Consider the following 18,168-nt stretch of genomic DNA (forward strand, 5'->3'; position numbering starts at 1 on the left):
GGAAAGTAGCCAAGATTGATTAAAGGAAATTAAGTGATTTGAAATTTGACTGTAATTTATGCAGCAGAGCAGAAGTTGATATCAGTGACTGAAAAACATTTTATTATTATCTGCATACAGTGCCAGTGGTTTATTTTAAAGCATATCATTAATTTTATTTTGAAGCAATGTCAAAGCTTCCTTGATTTGTTTCATTTTGTATTGTGAAAGAATGAAAATATACTGATATGATCAGTAATTTACTGACAAGATTGTATAGATGAACAGGTTTTACTGTAGGTAGTCATGTAGAGTAATTTTAAGTAATTTGAAATTTTAATGGAATACATGCAGCAGAGCAGTAGTTGTTGATGTCAGTGACTGTACAAAATTTAATTTCTGAGGCATATCACTGATATCAGTAGTTTAATATTGAACCATATCAGTAGTTGAATTTTTAAGCAATGTCATAGCTTTCCTTCATATGCTGTTTTAGTTTGTATTGTCAATTTGTGAAAGAATGGAAAATTCACTGACATTAAGGTACCAGTAGTATAATGACAAGATTGCATAGATGAACAATTTGAACTGTAGGTAGTCATGATTAGTCAAAAGAGTAATTTTACGTGATTTGAAAATTGTATGGAATATATGCAGCAGAGAAGTAGTTATTGGCAATGACTGTAAAACATTTAATTGGCAGCATACCAGTAGTTGATGATGATGATGTTATTGATGACAAAAAGGATAATAATGAAATTATTTGTATGTGAAATATTTACTGAGTTATTTTGGCTTTATTAACTCATATTACTAATATATTTTGATTTAGAAAAAAAATTAAACTGAATAAATAGCAAATAAACAATCTTAAATTTCATTTATTTACTTTTTATTTTATTTGTTAATTTTAGATATTTTGATATATCTTCAAAAAATGAATGCAAATTAAAAGAATAAATCAATCTGCTAAAAACTGTAAATGAAAGTTATAGTTTTTATTAGTTTGATTTAGTCTTTTAATTTCCTTTTGTTATTTTATATGATATATATTGTGTACTTTTCCAACATTGCAATGTCAAAAAACATAAAGAAATTATGTCCCAGATTGCACCAAATCACACCAAATAGCATCCATTTTTTAAAAATTTCCCGGTGGGGCATGACCCCGGACCCCCCTTGTCAGGTGCGACTTAGTCGCGCTGTGGCGCCAGGCTATATACCTTTTCCTCTTTTTTTCATAAATGTCATTGGCATGCCTGCAGGTAAGAGGAGTGATATTTTTAATGTGCAGTAAATGCATGAGTTTACCATGCAATCTTACATGAATCCAGTGAAAGCCATGTTACATTAAATACAAGTTGCATGTGGTATGTGATCTTGTTGTACTGTGTTATTGTTATGGAATTTGATTCATTAACCAATAAAGCGAATAGCTAATTTCCAAACATATGTATTTACACTCACACTACAGCTGTTATTTGACTATTAGGGTTTCTTCCTTTGTCCATCTAAGAATTGGTCTTATTTTCACTTGCCTGTTCCATATAATTGCCCTTGGAGATATCTGTTTTGTGAGACTCTCCACCTACATTAATGCAACCTCTATCTGGGTGCTGTATATAAGCACCTTCTTCAAATAATATTAGCACTTTTTCTCAGCTCAGTGTTCATTAACAGGTTTTTGAATGTTCTTCATGTTACCAAATTGATTTTGTAAAAGTATTTTTGCCCTGTTTGACATGCTAATATATGGCATGAATTTTCATATTATTATTTTGAGCATCGTAGCAAATCCGGTTTTTCCATATTCCCACATCTGACGTCTAGTATTGACCAACAGTGCTGGTGTCACTTTCAGTTGAGACTGTCCGAAACCTTCATAGTGAGATGGAGACATATATTTGGTCCAGGGATATTTCTCTAATTGGCTCTGAGGCTACACTTGAGGGTGATCCTGGACATTCTGGAGAGAATTTAGATTTGTTTTTGACTCTGCCTCTCTTTATCCTGTCAGCTTCTTGGAAGACCAAATTGGAATCAACCATCTTTGGCTTCTTTTCTTCAGTTGGTTCATCAAGTGTGTAATGTTTGGGTCTTTTCCCAGTTGCTTTTGAACCTGCTTCTTTCTTGATGACTGAAAGGTGTGAGGGCAGATAATTAGTTCTCCCTCCAACCACTGATATTATGGTTAATACAAGGAAGTTTACTACTCAGTTTTGTAAAGGAACAGCTATACATTGTTTGCCACATTTGTTGAAACTACATGGTTTAGCCTACTACCACCAAGTGAATGTGGATTTCAACTCTCAAAAAATGAACTTGCTTCTTGAAATTTAGAGTTCTGGAACAGAGTCTGTAGTCGACCTGAATAAATCACAATTTCCTAGGATTGGTCTTGCTGTATATACAGTGTTGAGATATTTATTATTCCTCCAACTTTTGTTGGAAGACTATCAGTGATTACCATATCAATTTTATGATGAGTAGGGACCATTTTTAACATTGGGATATTGGGGTTAGAGATGCATTGTTTGAGGGTGTTTGTCTACTGATTGCTATGCTTCCTTTTTTCTGACCCTTGATTTTACGGATGTTCTTGAGTCTTCAGCAGCAAGGGTTGGTGCTGCACATCTGCTTTCATCTCTGTTGTTATTAACATCTTCTCTTTCCATGGTTCATACAGGAGATCAGTCCTGCCCCTATCTGAATGTCCTAACATTAACCCCTTAGTCCATTGGTACCCAGAGTAGATTCTTTCCATATCCACGAGGATCCTCTGCTTGGTTAAAATGCCTTTTGGAGTCTGGAGTCTTTACCAGGGATCCATGGATACTACATGTCCTTAAGTCAATATTGGCCATTCAGTTCACATCTTCATCACCATTATACACTCAACTTGAAGTGTTTATACTTTCTGCAGATATTCAGATTTCAGAACCTTGTTCTGGGGCTATCAGAATTTTGTTGGTCTACTAGGTAGTGAGAGAGTTGCACCAGTTCTTTTAGTGTTTTATTCACATTTTTTTTTGTGCCCAAGAAAACAGGAGATTGGTATCTGGTCATAGATTTTTCTCACCTGTATCAATTCCTAGATTCTCCAAGATTTATCATACAGTTATTTTTCACTGTGTGTTGTCATTTTTTACTAGGATGACTGATGTTTAAATTTGATGCTGCTGACTCCTATCTGCCTATTTTCATAGTGACAGTGTCCTGCCAATATCTGTATTTTGTGCAGAAGAACCAGGTGCCTGCAGATTAGGACTCTGCCCTTTGAACGAGTTCACTTTTCATAATTTAGGAAACTTGACTAGCCTATTATACTGTTTCCATAACATTGTTCTTTGTGTAGTACCTCCTTTCATTTCCTACTAATGGAGCTAGAGTATCCTTATCACACCTGCTTTCCAGTTTCCGGGGTGGTGAACAAAGGCTATTTCTTGAGAGTGTTTGAGAGACTTTCCTCTATTCTAAGAGAAGAGGGCATAGTTTGGGGCTCTTCTGCTGGGGTCCATGGATGTTTTACCCAAATATCAGTAGAAGAGGCACATGCCTACTTGCAGTACCAGTTTAGTTCCAGTTGGGTAGAAAGAACATGACCCTTCTTTTTGATTAGTTTTAGATTAATACGTTATTTATGGAAGATGGTTCATTGTCTCCTCATAATTCTGAATGCAGAATGGTTTTATTCTGGGTCCTTGATTGAGTGCAGTTTGCTCTATATGCATTCCATAATTCTGGGGATAAGTGGGATTTACCCTGGCCACACAGGTAAGAAGTGAGGTTGAGTGTTCATAATTCTAGACTGGATGAAATCTGTTTCTTCATATTGAGTATAGCATAGAGAATCCTGTCATTATGAGCTAGTAGTGCTGTCTTTTGGATTTATTTAGGTTGAGGAGAGGGTTTGTCCACTGCAGTGTTACTTCTTTTCTCATCTTAAATCTGGTGGCTTAAAATGCATCAGTCTATAACTACAGGTTAGGATCCACTCCTCCCAAAAAAATGTTTGTATTGCAGTTTAAATTCCCAAAACACCAACATGGATTTAAGAACCATGGCCCTATAATTCCTACCCCAATCAGTGGGACAAAGGTTATCTGGTTGGAGCTTGGCCTATATTGTTGATGGATCACATAGACTCCACCCAAGTTGCACGATTTAAGTTCCAAGTGAAGAATATAATTGTTATTAACACTACCTCCAGCAGAAAGTTAATCTGCTAATGGCATACCACAGTCTATGCAGATGCATTCTGTATGGATAATACATTCACCGGCCCTTACACCTTATCAGTGTAGAATTCTAGCTGTAGTGTAAGTAGATGGATATATGTTTTGAAAGTTAACACTTTAAGTCTAAAATATATTTCCAATAATACTTACCTTCTCTCACTCGTCATCCCCACAGAGAGCTGATGTTACAGACTGAAGTGCTAATATTGTAGGAAGTAGGTTCTTGTGTACAATATCATAATGGAGGCATACTGATGTAGATAAAGAGTGTCATGAGACAAATATTGCCATGGGCAGTTGGAGAATAAATGACTGGAGCAAGCAAATAAAAACTAAACCAATGCTTAGATGAGGAAACCCTAACAGTTGAGTAACAGCTGTAGATGAAAAGAGGTATTATTGGAAATACATTTTTAGTTTCAGGAAATGTTAACTTGTGTAATAATATTGAAGAAATGTTGTGTAATTCATAGATCTTTATTATAGACTAACATTTTCCTTTCATTGTTTAATAGGCAGCCAGAAAGATTTCCAAAATTCCCTTTAAAGTCCTTGATGCTCCTGAGCTACAGGATGACTTTTACTTAAACCTTGTTGATTGGTCTTCATCAAACATTCTGAGTGTAGGCTTAGGAACATGTGTTTATCTGTGGAGTGCATGTACATCTCAGGTTACAAGGCTGTGTGACTTATCTGCTGATGGAGACTCCGTAACATCAGTTTCCTGGGCAGAAAGGGTGAATATTTTCAATGGGAATAATTTTGCCAGTATTTGAAATTTCTTAACATTGTCTATGTGTTGTTGTTATAGTACTGTGTTTATATCAGCTTTTTTTTTTATTTCCATATTTTTAGGTGTGTAAGACACACACCCTATTTTTGAAGCTATCTTCAGGGATAAAAAATATTTTTCACAGTTATCATTTATTTAATTGTTCAACATCAGCATAATCTTTTATTATCCTTTAGAATGCTTCAAAAGTAGTAGAGGCATAAAATTTTTTACCTTTGTTGTGTGGTATGCAGGGGGATGGTTGAGAACCCTTTTTTTGGAAAAAAGTGCATCTTATACACCGAAAAATATGGTAACTAAGTTGGGTAGAAAGACTCAAATGGATATTAAAAGTTGGCTTAATCTTGTTTAATATATATTTCTCAAAAAGGCCCTTGTAGGGAAACAGACACTGAAACTTATAGCACTGCCATCCAAGATTTTTTGTATTAGTACAAGTTTTGTTCAAATAGGACCTGCTGCTTTATAGGCTCATGTTTTTGAACTTATTAATTTTTGTTATTATCTGTTTTATTTTTGTAGCTCTAAAATTAGTCATCAGTGTGTAGATATTGCCATGTTTTTATGACAACTTTGGACAAGAGGAAACCTCGTAGAACAAGTTTTTATATAAACTTTGCAAAAGGTTAGGGTTTAGTCACTTGTTTCAAGAAATGCAGTGAAACTCCTAAAATGATGAAAAATTTCCCAAACCAAAGCTAATTTTACTTAGGGCCATTTCATTTTGATTTTGGATTTACACAGTAAAAATGGTTTTCAGCATATTCTTAACACATAGAATGCTGCACAAAATAGTAGAAACAATGTTGGACATTCTTCAGCTATTTCTTATGTGTGTCAACTACTGAATATTTTAAGACAATGAAAAGAAAAAAGTACCATATTCTTGCTATTCCTTCTGTTTCACAGACTTTTCTTCATTTGATTGGATACTAATGGTTTTCAGTGATCTAACCTATATTTTTGATTACTGTAATTTCAATACGAACTCCATTGCAATCATATTCACAATGTTTACGTTTCATGCAAATGTTGTACCTTTCTACTGTGCACTTGCAACTTAGGTCAGGGTAAACGTATGATTTGAGGCTTTCTCTCAGTTATACTGATTGGTTAAGCACTGGCAGCAGGTCTTCAGTAGGAGTAGTTTACATACACACACATGTGCACACAAAAGAAATGATCAAATAAAATATAAAGGAGAAATGTTTTCAAATGAAGATTTCTCTGCAAGAGGTGGTCCACCATGGCCAAGTGGTTAGGCTACTCAACTCGCAATCTGAGAGTTGCAGGTTTGAATCCCTGTCACACGAAACATGCTTTTCATTTCAATTGTGGGGGTGTTATATAATGGTCAATCCCACTACACATTGCTAAAAGAGTAACTCAAGTTGGTGGTGATGACTACCTTTCTTCTCTCTGGTCTTACACTGTTAAATTAGGGATGGCTTTCATGTAGCTTTGCAAGAAATCCAAATCACATACTCTGAAAGAGATGAGCTGATAAGCTTAATAGTTGTATTGTTTGAAAATACAAATACTAAATTGTCATTGAAAGGCAATTTTGTTGCTTTGTCTTATAATTTGCCAGATTCTGATGACCAGAATAACCACTAATTTGTGTACAATGGACTATCAGTTTATTAATGCAATTAAAGATTGTAATTTTATATCCTATAACTGCATATTTATTTACTGTAAGATTTTATTGCATTAATAAACAGTTTCAGTAGAACAACTGTGCAGTGTATTTAAAGCAATATTTGTTTTTTTCTTATATGTTTGACTACATTGCTATTTACATTATAGGGCCACCTGGTCGCTGTAGGTACACATAAAGGTTATGTTCAGGTTTGGGATGTAACAGCTAATAAAAGGATATCAGTACTTGAAGGACACTCTGCTCGAGTGGGAGCATTAGCTTGGAATGGAGACATTCTTTCCTCTGGAAGTCGAGATCGGTTGATTCTGCAGAGGGATGTAAGAACACCATGTACTGTGCCAGACAGGAAACTAGCAGGTCATAGACAAGAGGCAAGTTATATCTGTTAGTCTCAGATTATATCTGTTAGTTAATAATTTATAATTTTATATTTTAGGTTAATAAGGTTTTGTTCATGCAAAGTTATAATTAAGTTTTACAGTAATTAGGAAATTTAGAGGTTCGTGAGCCACACTAAGGAAAGTGTGTAATGATGTCTAAAGGTAAGTGAACACAAATGTTACTGTCAAAAATTTGACCAACTATGGAGACAAAGTTAAGTATATTTGAATTGACTGCAGCTGTTAGGATGGGATTTAACATTGGCACAAGAGGCATAAGAATTAAATATGTGAAGGCTTAATGTTAACCCTAGATTAACTGAAGGAAATCCATGCAGTCCTCATCACCTTTTCAAATACATTTTTAAGGTATTTATTTACTAAATTGTAGGTCTATGGTTTTGTGTGATTTGTAATAATACATAGGTCATACCAAAATTTAAACAAAAATACTAAAAGCATTAAAGTTAATTCCACTAATTACTTCAAGACTTATAATTTATTTTATGTGGAAAATAAGTAATTTTGTTTGAATACTTTTTTAGGTTATTATTTTTTCATAATAACGTATCCTAGTATGTCAAGCAAATAATATTGTTTTTATCAGGAGAATAGCATGCAACCCAGTTTGTACAGTTTTTAATTAGACTTTTTCTTTTAAATGCTTGCAGAAAAAAGTTAGAGTAGTGTAAGTAGTTATGGCAACAGGTAATGAAATGTTTGTAAATAATATGGGGGTAACCCCCCCTTTGTGTTGAAAATTAACTGTACTAGAGTACAATCATATGTTGATATTTTATAATTTGATTGCTTTCCAAATTTTACAGTACCTCTCCAGTATAATGTCTATTAAAATAAACAAATTGGAATTTTTTACCAGCATTAATGAGGTGAATACACTCATGGCTCCAAGTACAGATAAGATGCCATGTTTTGTGTTTCAGTAAAGGCTATGGAAACTGAAGGAGGTACATGAAACTAGTACTGTTAATAATTCAAGTAGTCAACTTAGAAAATCCAGACTCTCTAAAAGTAATGTTAAGTAACTGTGGGCATGGTCTTTATGTGACACTATAAAATATAGTAAAGACCTTGCTAGTGACTTGACTGAAAGTGCAAGTATGAAAGCTATCTCCATGTCAGTGAATATTCATTAACACAGAGTAGCCTCATTGGATGTGCAGTTGTTCAAGAAACAGTACTTAAAGAATTAGATTTCAAACAGTGGAATGAGCAAAGGTGTAGGAGGATAGTCTTTATAGGTGAATTTGAAATCAAATTGTTTGGCAACAATTTATTATTGTTTCATGTTGGAAAGAAGAATAATATTGTGGTCAACAAACAAAATCTCTTGTGAAGTACACTCAAGGACAATAATCAGTGTGAGCTGCTACTTGACCAACAGTGTGGGAGATCTATGCAACATTAATGGGACTGTGACACTGGAAAGGTACATTCAGATTTTTATCCATTGTGTAATTCTTTCAAGAATAAAACCTGTTGAGCATAGATTCATCTTTCAGAAAGGCAGTGATCCCAAGCAAACAGCAAATGTAAAACAGTATTCAGTTGGAAGAAGGAGCTGATTTTTTCATCTAATTGTTGTTTGGCCTTTATGGAGCCTACTTGGGCTTATTGACTTGGGTGGAAATTGAGAAAGTCAAAGAACAACCATGTGCCTTGACTGAATTGTGGAGAGTAATAAAAGAGATTTAGAAAGTGATTTTATAATGATATGTTAATTTTGAAAGCACAGAAACTTTTACTGATATATTTAAAGCAAATACTAGATACCAGTGCACTGTACAACATTTTCTCTTATATTTTCTGTAATAATGTATTGCATTCCTTGCTGATAGTTTTGAAAATCCTCATTTGTGTTTCATTTATGCATTTCCACAATTGTTTCTAATAGTGCAATTTCATATTATATGCACTGTACATTACATGTATGTGCGTGTACACACACACACATGCTTATTTTCTTTTCAGTAGCTAATAAGAAAATCATATTAATGCCAATTTCTCTAATGCTAGGTTTGTGGGTTAAAGTGGTCACCAGACAACCAACATTTAGCCTCAGGAGGGAATGACAATAAGTTATTTGTGTGGAGTCTTAATAGTGTGGTGCCTGTTCAGACTTATACTGAACATCTTGCTGCTGTCAAGGCTATAGCATGGTCATCACATCACCATGGGCTTCTTGCCAGTGGTGGAGGCACAGCTGATCGACGTATAAGGTTCTGGAACACCTTAACTGCTCAGCCAATGCAGTGTGTGGACACAGGGTCACAAGTGTGCAACTTAGCGTGGTCTAAGCATGCATCAGAATTAGTGAGTCTCTTTATTATTATATGACAACTGTTTTATTGTCCATTTTAGTGTAAAGATTTCACATATTAAGTTTTTTTTTTGTGACAGAATGAAATAATCGGTCTAGAATTTAATTATTTTTATTTAGTATTTGTTTGTTTTAAAAATGAATTTGAGTAGTGTTTATTTTTTTCAGTTGTACGTTTGTAACTTATGAAACTTATCCATTAATGCATAGCTTAAATATACCTTTAGGCTTATTTAGGATTATTACTTAAATTGATGTGTTAAAAGCATACTTGGACATTGGTAGGTGAGAGGAAGAATTGAAATTAAATTGATCATCAACTTTGTTTAATAGGTGAGTACCCATGGATATTCACAGAACCAGATTCTTGTGTGGAAATACCCTTCATTAACTCAAGTAGCTAAATTAACAGGACATTCCTACAGGGTATTATACTTGGTGAGTAGAGATTTCATTTTACTGTCCATATATTTTTAACTGCTGTGTAGAAGTTCATAGCTCCATCATCTTTTGACTGATTTAAAACCTAGTTACAGGTTTCAGCTCAGAAGGTCAAACCTCTAAGTGATGTATTTCAACATACCCAGGATCTCAGTAATTAATTTACTCTAATTCTGCCTAAATATAATTTCAACTGTCACAGCTATTGTGGGTTCCCTCTTGTTTTTTTATATCAGTTGTAATCTTCTTTGGTTCTTTGACTAAAAAATTAATGCTGTACTTTTTTTCTGATAAAATCTGAGATTGCTCTCTGCAGTTATAATTTTGCTTTGATTTTTTCTTCTTTTTAGGACATTTCTGTTTGTTTGTGGAAAAGGTGTTTGTGTTAATGAAAGTTTATTGGTTGATTGTTTATTGGTGCTAATCAACTAGGCTATCTGTGCCAAACAACAGGTAAAAAATTAAAAATAAAAGTAAAATTATTGAAATATGTAAAAAGGAATCATGTTAAAACAAAACAGCCCAATTTTAGAATTAAAACTTCGATAGAGTTAAAGCCCAATGGTCTATAAAAATTTAAAAACATCTGAGGTGAACAGTGTCACAATTGCCAATGACAATGTCCAGTGTCAAGAGTGAACACAATACAAATATGTCTAAAATAGTGCTGTTGCTCACAGTCGTAACAGCTACACAACAGTAAAATGTGGACTGTAGTGACTTGAGTGTCACACATTGATGCATTGGTCCCAGATAAAAGAAGTTGATGAAATAAAAAATTGTGACTAATGCATAGCCTAGCCAGGACAACATCCTCTTTCTGATCCTTATGAAAGCAAGATAGCCAAAGAGCAGCAGCAGTTTTGATCTGGAAAAGCTTGTTATCACATTGCTCACTCCATGTCAACTGCCAACTGGTGTGAAGGCAAGCCTTGAATAAAGAACTGTAGTCCATGTATGGGACAGGCATGGCCTTGATAGCATCAGAGCAAACAGATTTAGCTGTCGTGTCAGCAAGCTTGTTTCCGGGAATACCAATGTGGCCTGTTATCCAGAATAAATGGATAAAAATAGATGATAAAGAGAAATGGACCAGTTGGTTTTGAATATTGTCAAGAACAGGATAAAAAATAATGTGAATCGATTCCAGAACCAGTAGGGAGTTGAATGAATCAGTATAAATAGTACAGTTTGTATACTGCATAGTTTCTATGTAATTCAGGGCAAAGGAAATGGCATACCCTAACTGTTGAGGGGATTCTGTGTGCAACCACCGAACCACAACAAACCATGGCAGAGACCATAGAGTAACCTGATTTTGAACCAATCGTATAAATGCAAATGGGAGGATGGTTTCAAAGATGTTCAGCAAATAGAAGACAGTACTTCCAGTTGGAAGTCCAGTTTTGATCAAATGAGGATATGATAGATTTTTAGCATAGATCATCAATCCACTCCCCAAGAGGTGAAAGAGAAGACATGGAGAATGTTCAGTGCCCTTGTATACTTGACATGTAGCTGCTTGATATGTGGAATATAGGTCAGCTTATGGTTGAAGATAAGACCCAAGAACTGTGTTTCAGGGACCACGAAAGCACATCTTTTTTAAGATGGAGCTTGAAATGAGGGTGAATACCTCATTGGTAGCAGAAGTGCATACAAACAGTTTTAGAGAAAGAAAAGGTAAAACTGTTTGCTGTGATCCACTTCAGTAAATGATTGAAGGCAGTCTGTACCTATCACTCAATAAACCTCATGCTCAATGATTGACATGAGATGTGGATGTTGGTGGCATATTGACCACTTGCAACTGTAGAGGGGAGTTATTCAGTGGTGACATTAATCTTTGTAATGACTAGTGTGACATTCAAGACACAGTCCTGAGGGACTCCAAGTTCCTGTGAGGGAAAATGTTGAACCTACACAGACTTGGAATTACTGGTACATTAAAACAGTTTAATAAAAATGAGCAAATGGATATGAAACTTATATGAGTGGATGTCTCGCAGGATGCTATACCTCCATGAAGTATCATAAGTTTTCTCAAGGTCAAAAATACAGCAACAGGATGTTGTTGCTTGAGAGAGACTTCCCTCATTGATGTTTCAAGTCAAATCAGGTGGTCCATGGTGGAGTGCTATTGTTGGAACCCACACTGGATGGGCAAGAGGAGGTTGTTTCATTTGAGGAACCAAACAAGACAACTATTAACCATTCTTTCTAAAAGACATTACAGAGACAGCTCATCAAAGCAATTAGATAGTAGTGTGAAAGAATTTTATGATCCTTTCTAGGTTTAGAAAAAGGGAGGACAAAAGCATGGTGCCAAGCATCAAGAAGAGAATTCTCCTGCCAGATTCAGTTAAAGACAACCAGGAGAATAGCAAGAGAGGCAGGAGAAAGATGGCACAACATCTTGTAGTGAATATCCGACTGATGTACTGCCAGTCCAATGAAGAGCAAACTTGAGTTCCATCAGTGTAAAGGGGCGATTATACACGTAGAGATGATCATCCTGAAAGGAAAGAGGTGATAGCTCTGCTCAAATATTGATGGCTGAGAAGGTGGGGAATGAAGTAGAAGTGCTAGATGCACAAGAAAAGCTTTCACTGAGAGTATCAGTGATACCCTTGGCATCAGTAACTTCCTAGTCATTGGAGAGCAAGACTGAAAAGGGGACAAAAGTATAATGCCAATTAACCTTTCGAATCTTGTCCTATATTGCTTTGGAACTGGTGGTAGATGAGATCCTAGTTGTGAACTTAATCCAAGATTCCTTCTGGCTTTCATGTCTTACCTGCTGAGAATTTACACTGGCCAACTGGAAAGCAATGTAGTTTGAAAGTGTGGGGTACCTATGAAAGATATCACGGGTCTGTTTTTGAGCCTTCTGCACCATGTAGCATGCAGGATTCCACCATAGAGGAGGATACTATGAAATGTGTCAAGGTTCTTTAGAATACAATGAGCAGTTGCGTGGACAATAGTCAGTCACTGTTGCCACATAGTCATCTATCAATGGCTTACAGATGGCAGCAGGATCAAGTTCTGAGAGAGCAGTGAAAGAGGGCCAAATGGCCTGATCCAGCTTCTATCATGACACATTGACCACATTCAATCTCACTAAAACTTATAGGAAAATGATCACTGCCCAGTGGGACACTGCCATCTCCTCAAGATAAATGAGAGAAAAGGGAAGGGAACAGACAGAGAGATGAATAGCAGTAAAGGACTGACTAGATGCATGAAAATGAGTATAAGAACCATTATTGAAGAGAGATAGGTTATGATTCTAGAGCATACGCTCTACAGAATGACCCCTCCCATGAATATCAGCACCACCCCAGAGGAGATTATGTCCATTAATGTTCCCCAGGATTAAAAAGGGAGACAGCAACTGTTCAGTTTAAGCATCAAGGTCTGATTGATCATAGGTCTCTCCAGGAGAGGGGAAGAGAGAACAAACAGTGATGGTATGACTCAAAGAAACACAGATGGCTATGGCCTCCAAGGGTGTACTGAATGGCAAAGACAGGGCAGGCACATGCTGATTGGCCAGCTGTGCTACCCCTCAGTGCAGTCATCCATCACATAACCTTCCATTTTGTACAAAGAAAACTGCCAAAATGTAACTGTATTGGCAGGTTTCAAAAATGTTTCCTATAAGGAAAGACACACACGATGGTAAGAATCAATTAGAGCTTTGATGTCATTTAATTAGAATACAAACTTCAACAGTTCCACTGTATTAAAGTGTCCATTTTTACTTATGTTAAGGAGAATTGGGTGGAGAGCTGTTTTGTTTCCAACCACGTCATTTCTCTTTATTAGAATGTTTGTTGACCTCCATGGATCCTCCCCTGGATCAGGTTGGCAGGTCTCTGTTAGTAGATGAAGATTCCAGTGACTGAGGATGTGAATGAATAATCGTTCTGCATCTTGGGTCCAAAGAATAAGGTGGACTTGAGGAAATGCCAGAAGTTGGGACCAAAGGAAGTGAGTCCAGGGAGCTGCTGGAAGTAATGGTACGGATAGAAATAGATGTTGACTCATCGACTCTCTTAACCCCAGAGGGCAAAAATTCTTCACGTAGTTTGAAAATGATTCTGTTGGTGACTCGGAGAGATCTGTCTGCACTTCCACTATAGTACTAGAATGGAGTGCAGCAGCATATGTCTGAGATGAAATGGTGGACAGTAGTATTTGAACCTTGGGATAAGAAAATTTGTGAACTGTTTGCAAATGTTGTATCTCTTTTCCTCCTCCCACCTAGGATAAGAATGAAAGTAAAAGGGATGAGAGCCACTACAATTAGCACAGTGGGGTTCATTTTGCACAAGTTGGCATCATGGTCCTTGCCACCGCAACAAGCATACATCAAGGAACCGTGACATGATGTCTTTGAGTGACCAAACTGCCAACATTGGAAATATCTGAAAGGGTTTGGAATATATGGTCATACCTTACAACTTAGATAGCCTGCCTTGATGATGGCAGGTGGATGTGGTGATCTAAACGTCAAAATTGGTTGACATCTTAATTCCATCTTTGTGAGTGGAAACACGCCTTGCTGCAGAAACTACTTGACTGGAGAAACAAGGAGCATGGAGAGTAACCTTGATGGGTATATCTCCAGTGGCCATCAAATCCAAGAGAAGTTCACTATGTTTTGGAATGGATATTTCCTCTAAGATGTCTCCAGGGCATAGCTTTATGATTTACTTAGGAGAGCCAGCAAGCCATTCTAGTCTCTTCTGATTTTAAAAGGGAGACAATTGTTCTACAGATTTATCTGATAAAGAATATAGTATCAGAAAATGATGTACAGGTGTTGAGGAAGTTGAAAATTGCTGTTCAGAATTCTTAAGACCTGGTCATTTACTTATGGTATGTGTTTTATTATTTTATTTTATTTTGAATTGGGGATCCATAATAAAGAAAAAATATTTTGGTGCCCACTGACCTGATCCACCTTCGAGTCCAACAAAGGGATGCACTACAATGCCAAACAAGGACATTACAGCAATGCCAGGGTTTTGTGAACACTATACCCAAACATCAGCATCAGACACAATGTCTACAACACCTGTTGAGAACGTCCAATACTAGTACTTGGTTGACCCTTGCCCAAATGGACCAGCCTATTTACCCTGGGAGGCCACTTCAAGGCTGCCCGTTTACAGAAATTCAAGGCCAAAGTGGTTTGTTAGTGTTGGACCCCTCAATGACCAGGATCCTCTCCTCCCCTTCATGGGTCTCCATGCACGGTAAACATGTGGGTAGATGATTAGATCCTAAAGGAAGTAAGCTGAAAGAACAGAACCTTGTCTGGGAAGTCTCCTCACTACATACAGGAATCCACACTGAGGGGTGTATGAAAGAGAGAAAACCGAATGTGTGTGTGTGTGTGTGTGTAACTTTTTTATTTACCTTTTTTTTTGCAAAAAATATCTTGTACTAAATTATTCCTTTTTATTGTTAATATTCTTTATTGTGTTAAGCTGTCTGACTACAGTATTTGAAATGAATCATACATATTAATAACATTGATTTTCCTGGTTTTAATTTTTATACCTGAATGTTTCATTATATCTTTAGAATGTATTAGTTTAGAATTCAAAGCATTTTCTTTGGTTGTCTATAAATCTAATGGTTGTTATTTAAATATAATTTCAGAGCTGAACATTCTGTATCGTAATGGAATAGTTTGCACGTAGATGTGAAAAATTATTCTTTAAAAAATTTACTTGCAAGAGAACTCTTTTTTTCATAATTATACATATGACAGTAGTTTAAGTCAAAATGTTGTATCTTCTACACTATTAATACATTATACTGTGTCTGAAGTCTACAATTTATAATCCAGTTAGGTCATTAGAACATAAATTGTGCTGAAACCAAATACATAAACATTTTGTTTATATTGACATACACTGTGAAGTCTAAATAATAATTTTACTGACAATCTTCCAATACCCATTGCAAAATTGAAACATCACAAGTCGTAATGAAACAATTCGGAGTACTTCAGTTTTTACCTGATGTTCCTGTAATTTTTAGCATAAAAATTTGTATACAGTAGTGTGAATAGTAAAATGTAATGAAATAATTAAGTACTGATTATGATGCTAGCTTTATTGTATCTCCAGTTTGTTCTTTCAAACTTATGAAAACAGTAGATGAACACATTTTCTTTGTTTTGAAACATTTTATTAACATATGAAGTCTGACTTACATTATTTCACACAAAGATTTGATTTAAACAAAAGTTTGCAAGTGATGAATTTCAGGAAGAAGGGTTTAGATGTGTACCTTTGTGTTTTGTTTTCTGTTGCTTTTTTTTTAGTAATAACTTAACACCAGTTACATAAAGCATGTCATTCTGAAATAAACACTCACCTCTACTTACAGTTTAGCTATCTTCCTCAGCTCATTCTGCCAGAGATCCACATACTGCTAGCCTTGTAAAGATGCTGTCATCATGTAGCAAATTACTTCCACCAATAGGAAGGCAACACACCTCTATGCTTGTTAACTCCCCCTATGAATTTGCACTCATGAGTCCTCATCCTTTTCCTCAGCAACTTATTGACCATAGGTGCCTACATTTTGTGTCTGTGTTCTATTTAATAAGATTGGCTTCATTAATGAAGAGACTGGTGATCAAGTAGAGGTATGTATAAGTATCCACACAGAAACAAATTCACATCATGTTCCTTCTGCAGCTAGTATGGCACTCATTGAGACTGATAGATAAGGAGGTAAGTGCAGGTACTTCTCACAAGTGCTTTTCTCCTATAGCCAGTTTTGATCAATTGAGTGAGGTAGTAGAAGAGGTGAACACACAAGATACAGTCTGAATGATCCCTGACCTCACTACATGTATTGGTTGTCCAACTTTTTGTTTGTAAGCACTCATATGGCCATGTTAAGTTTCTGTTTATCCAAATGACACAAATCTAGCTTATTTGCCCCTCTTTTTACCCTTTTACCCAAATTTATTCTTGATGAGATGAGATGCTGTTTCCTGTGGAGCTTCTGCCTTGGGCGTCGCACTTCATGGGATTCTAGCTCAACTGAGTGCTGAAGTGGTTAATAATTTTGGAAGTTAGCATTTCCCTTACCTGAAAGAGTGTTTTTGAAAGTTACTTGCATCTTCACACATTCTCACTCATCCTCCTCATTTCTTGTACACATTTCTTTCTCTTCTTTTCCAAGAATGAGGATTTGGGTGTGCAAATGCAGAGGAGGGATGTTAGTGTGCATGGAAGTGTGTAATCCTCTTAAATGTTGAAGGCTTTTGCCACATAATGATGATATCTTGCACTGATGCAAATTCATGTGAAATTGAATGGGAGTTTTCACAAGGCAGAATGTGTGGAAGTGCTAAGGAAGACAGCTAAACTGTGTGTGCAGATGAGTATCTATTGGAAATGCATTTTCATCTGAGGAAAATGTTGACTTTGTACTAAATAGCTTGATGAATTGAATATTGTTTAGGCTCTTGTATGTTGCATCAAAAAATAGTTTTATGGTCAAAGTAGTGGCCTTTATATGTGATTATTAAAGTCATTCACAGTGTCATTTAATAATTGTTGAGCAAAATTAATGTTTTCCAATGAACACTCATACTTCTGGAAAACAGGCAATAAAATAACTTATTTAAGTAACTGATGTTTTTGGCTTTGGAAATTGGACAATTCCTTTGAAATGAACAGTGTACAATCTATGTTTAGTGCCATAGCACATGGTAATGCCATCATTTTAAAATATTGGTTATAAATAAGTTGGCTTCTGGAGTTTCTTGACTTTTTTTTGTTTTCATTTAATAATGATTATTACACTCCAGTTTGCTCTTCAAATCTTAAAGGATTATGGAAACATGATTCTGTCAACTGAAAGTTATACAAAATTACTGCATTCTGCCAACAACTGTTCTCAATCTGTGGATTGCAGACCTTTCGGGGTCTGTGAGTGTTCTAAAGGGTCAATGATGATGGACATTTAGTTTCCATATTATTATTAAAAATTTGTATATGTAGCTTGTTTGATTAAGTGAAAATTAGGGTTTGTTTTACAATTTTATTAACTTGTATACTTTTTATATACGTACTGCTTTTACACACTGTGTGATCGTATTCCACATATAGCCCTGTCAGAATGAAGGTTTGTGAAGGAGTCCATGAAGGGAAAAAAAGGTTGAGAGCCAATAATCTATAGTGTGTTGAAAAAAAGTGCTGTACTATTACACAGAGGATTCATGCATAATTTAAGCACCAGAATGTCACCACAAAATGAATTTTTCAGCTGATGTGTCTGTTCCATTTTAAAGA

The 18,168-nt window shown here is 35.7% G+C and overlaps 1 protein-coding gene across 3 annotated transcripts in view; it reads left to right on the forward strand.

Moving 5' to 3' along the window:
- LOC143223353 (fizzy-related protein homolog) overlaps positions 1 to 18,168 on the forward strand; it is a 28,386-nt gene that overhangs the window by 7,615 nt on the left and 2,603 nt on the right. For all 3 annotated transcript variants that reach the window (XM_076451235.1, XM_076451237.1, XM_076451236.1), the window contains exons 8-11: positions 4,733 to 4,954; positions 6,820 to 7,044; positions 9,091 to 9,387; positions 9,728 to 9,832. In XM_076451235.1, the coding sequence (XP_076307350.1) occupies positions 4,733 to 4,954; positions 6,820 to 7,044; positions 9,091 to 9,387; positions 9,728 to 9,832 (849 nt within the window). The remainder of the gene's footprint in view (positions 1 to 4,732; positions 4,955 to 6,819; positions 7,045 to 9,090; positions 9,388 to 9,727; positions 9,833 to 18,168) is intronic.

The sequence above is a fragment of the Tachypleus tridentatus genome, chromosome 8 (assembly GCF_004210375.1).
Source record: "Tachypleus tridentatus isolate NWPU-2018 chromosome 8, ASM421037v1, whole genome shotgun sequence".
Classification (NCBI taxonomy): Eukaryota; Metazoa; Arthropoda; class Merostomata; order Xiphosura; family Limulidae; genus Tachypleus; species Tachypleus tridentatus.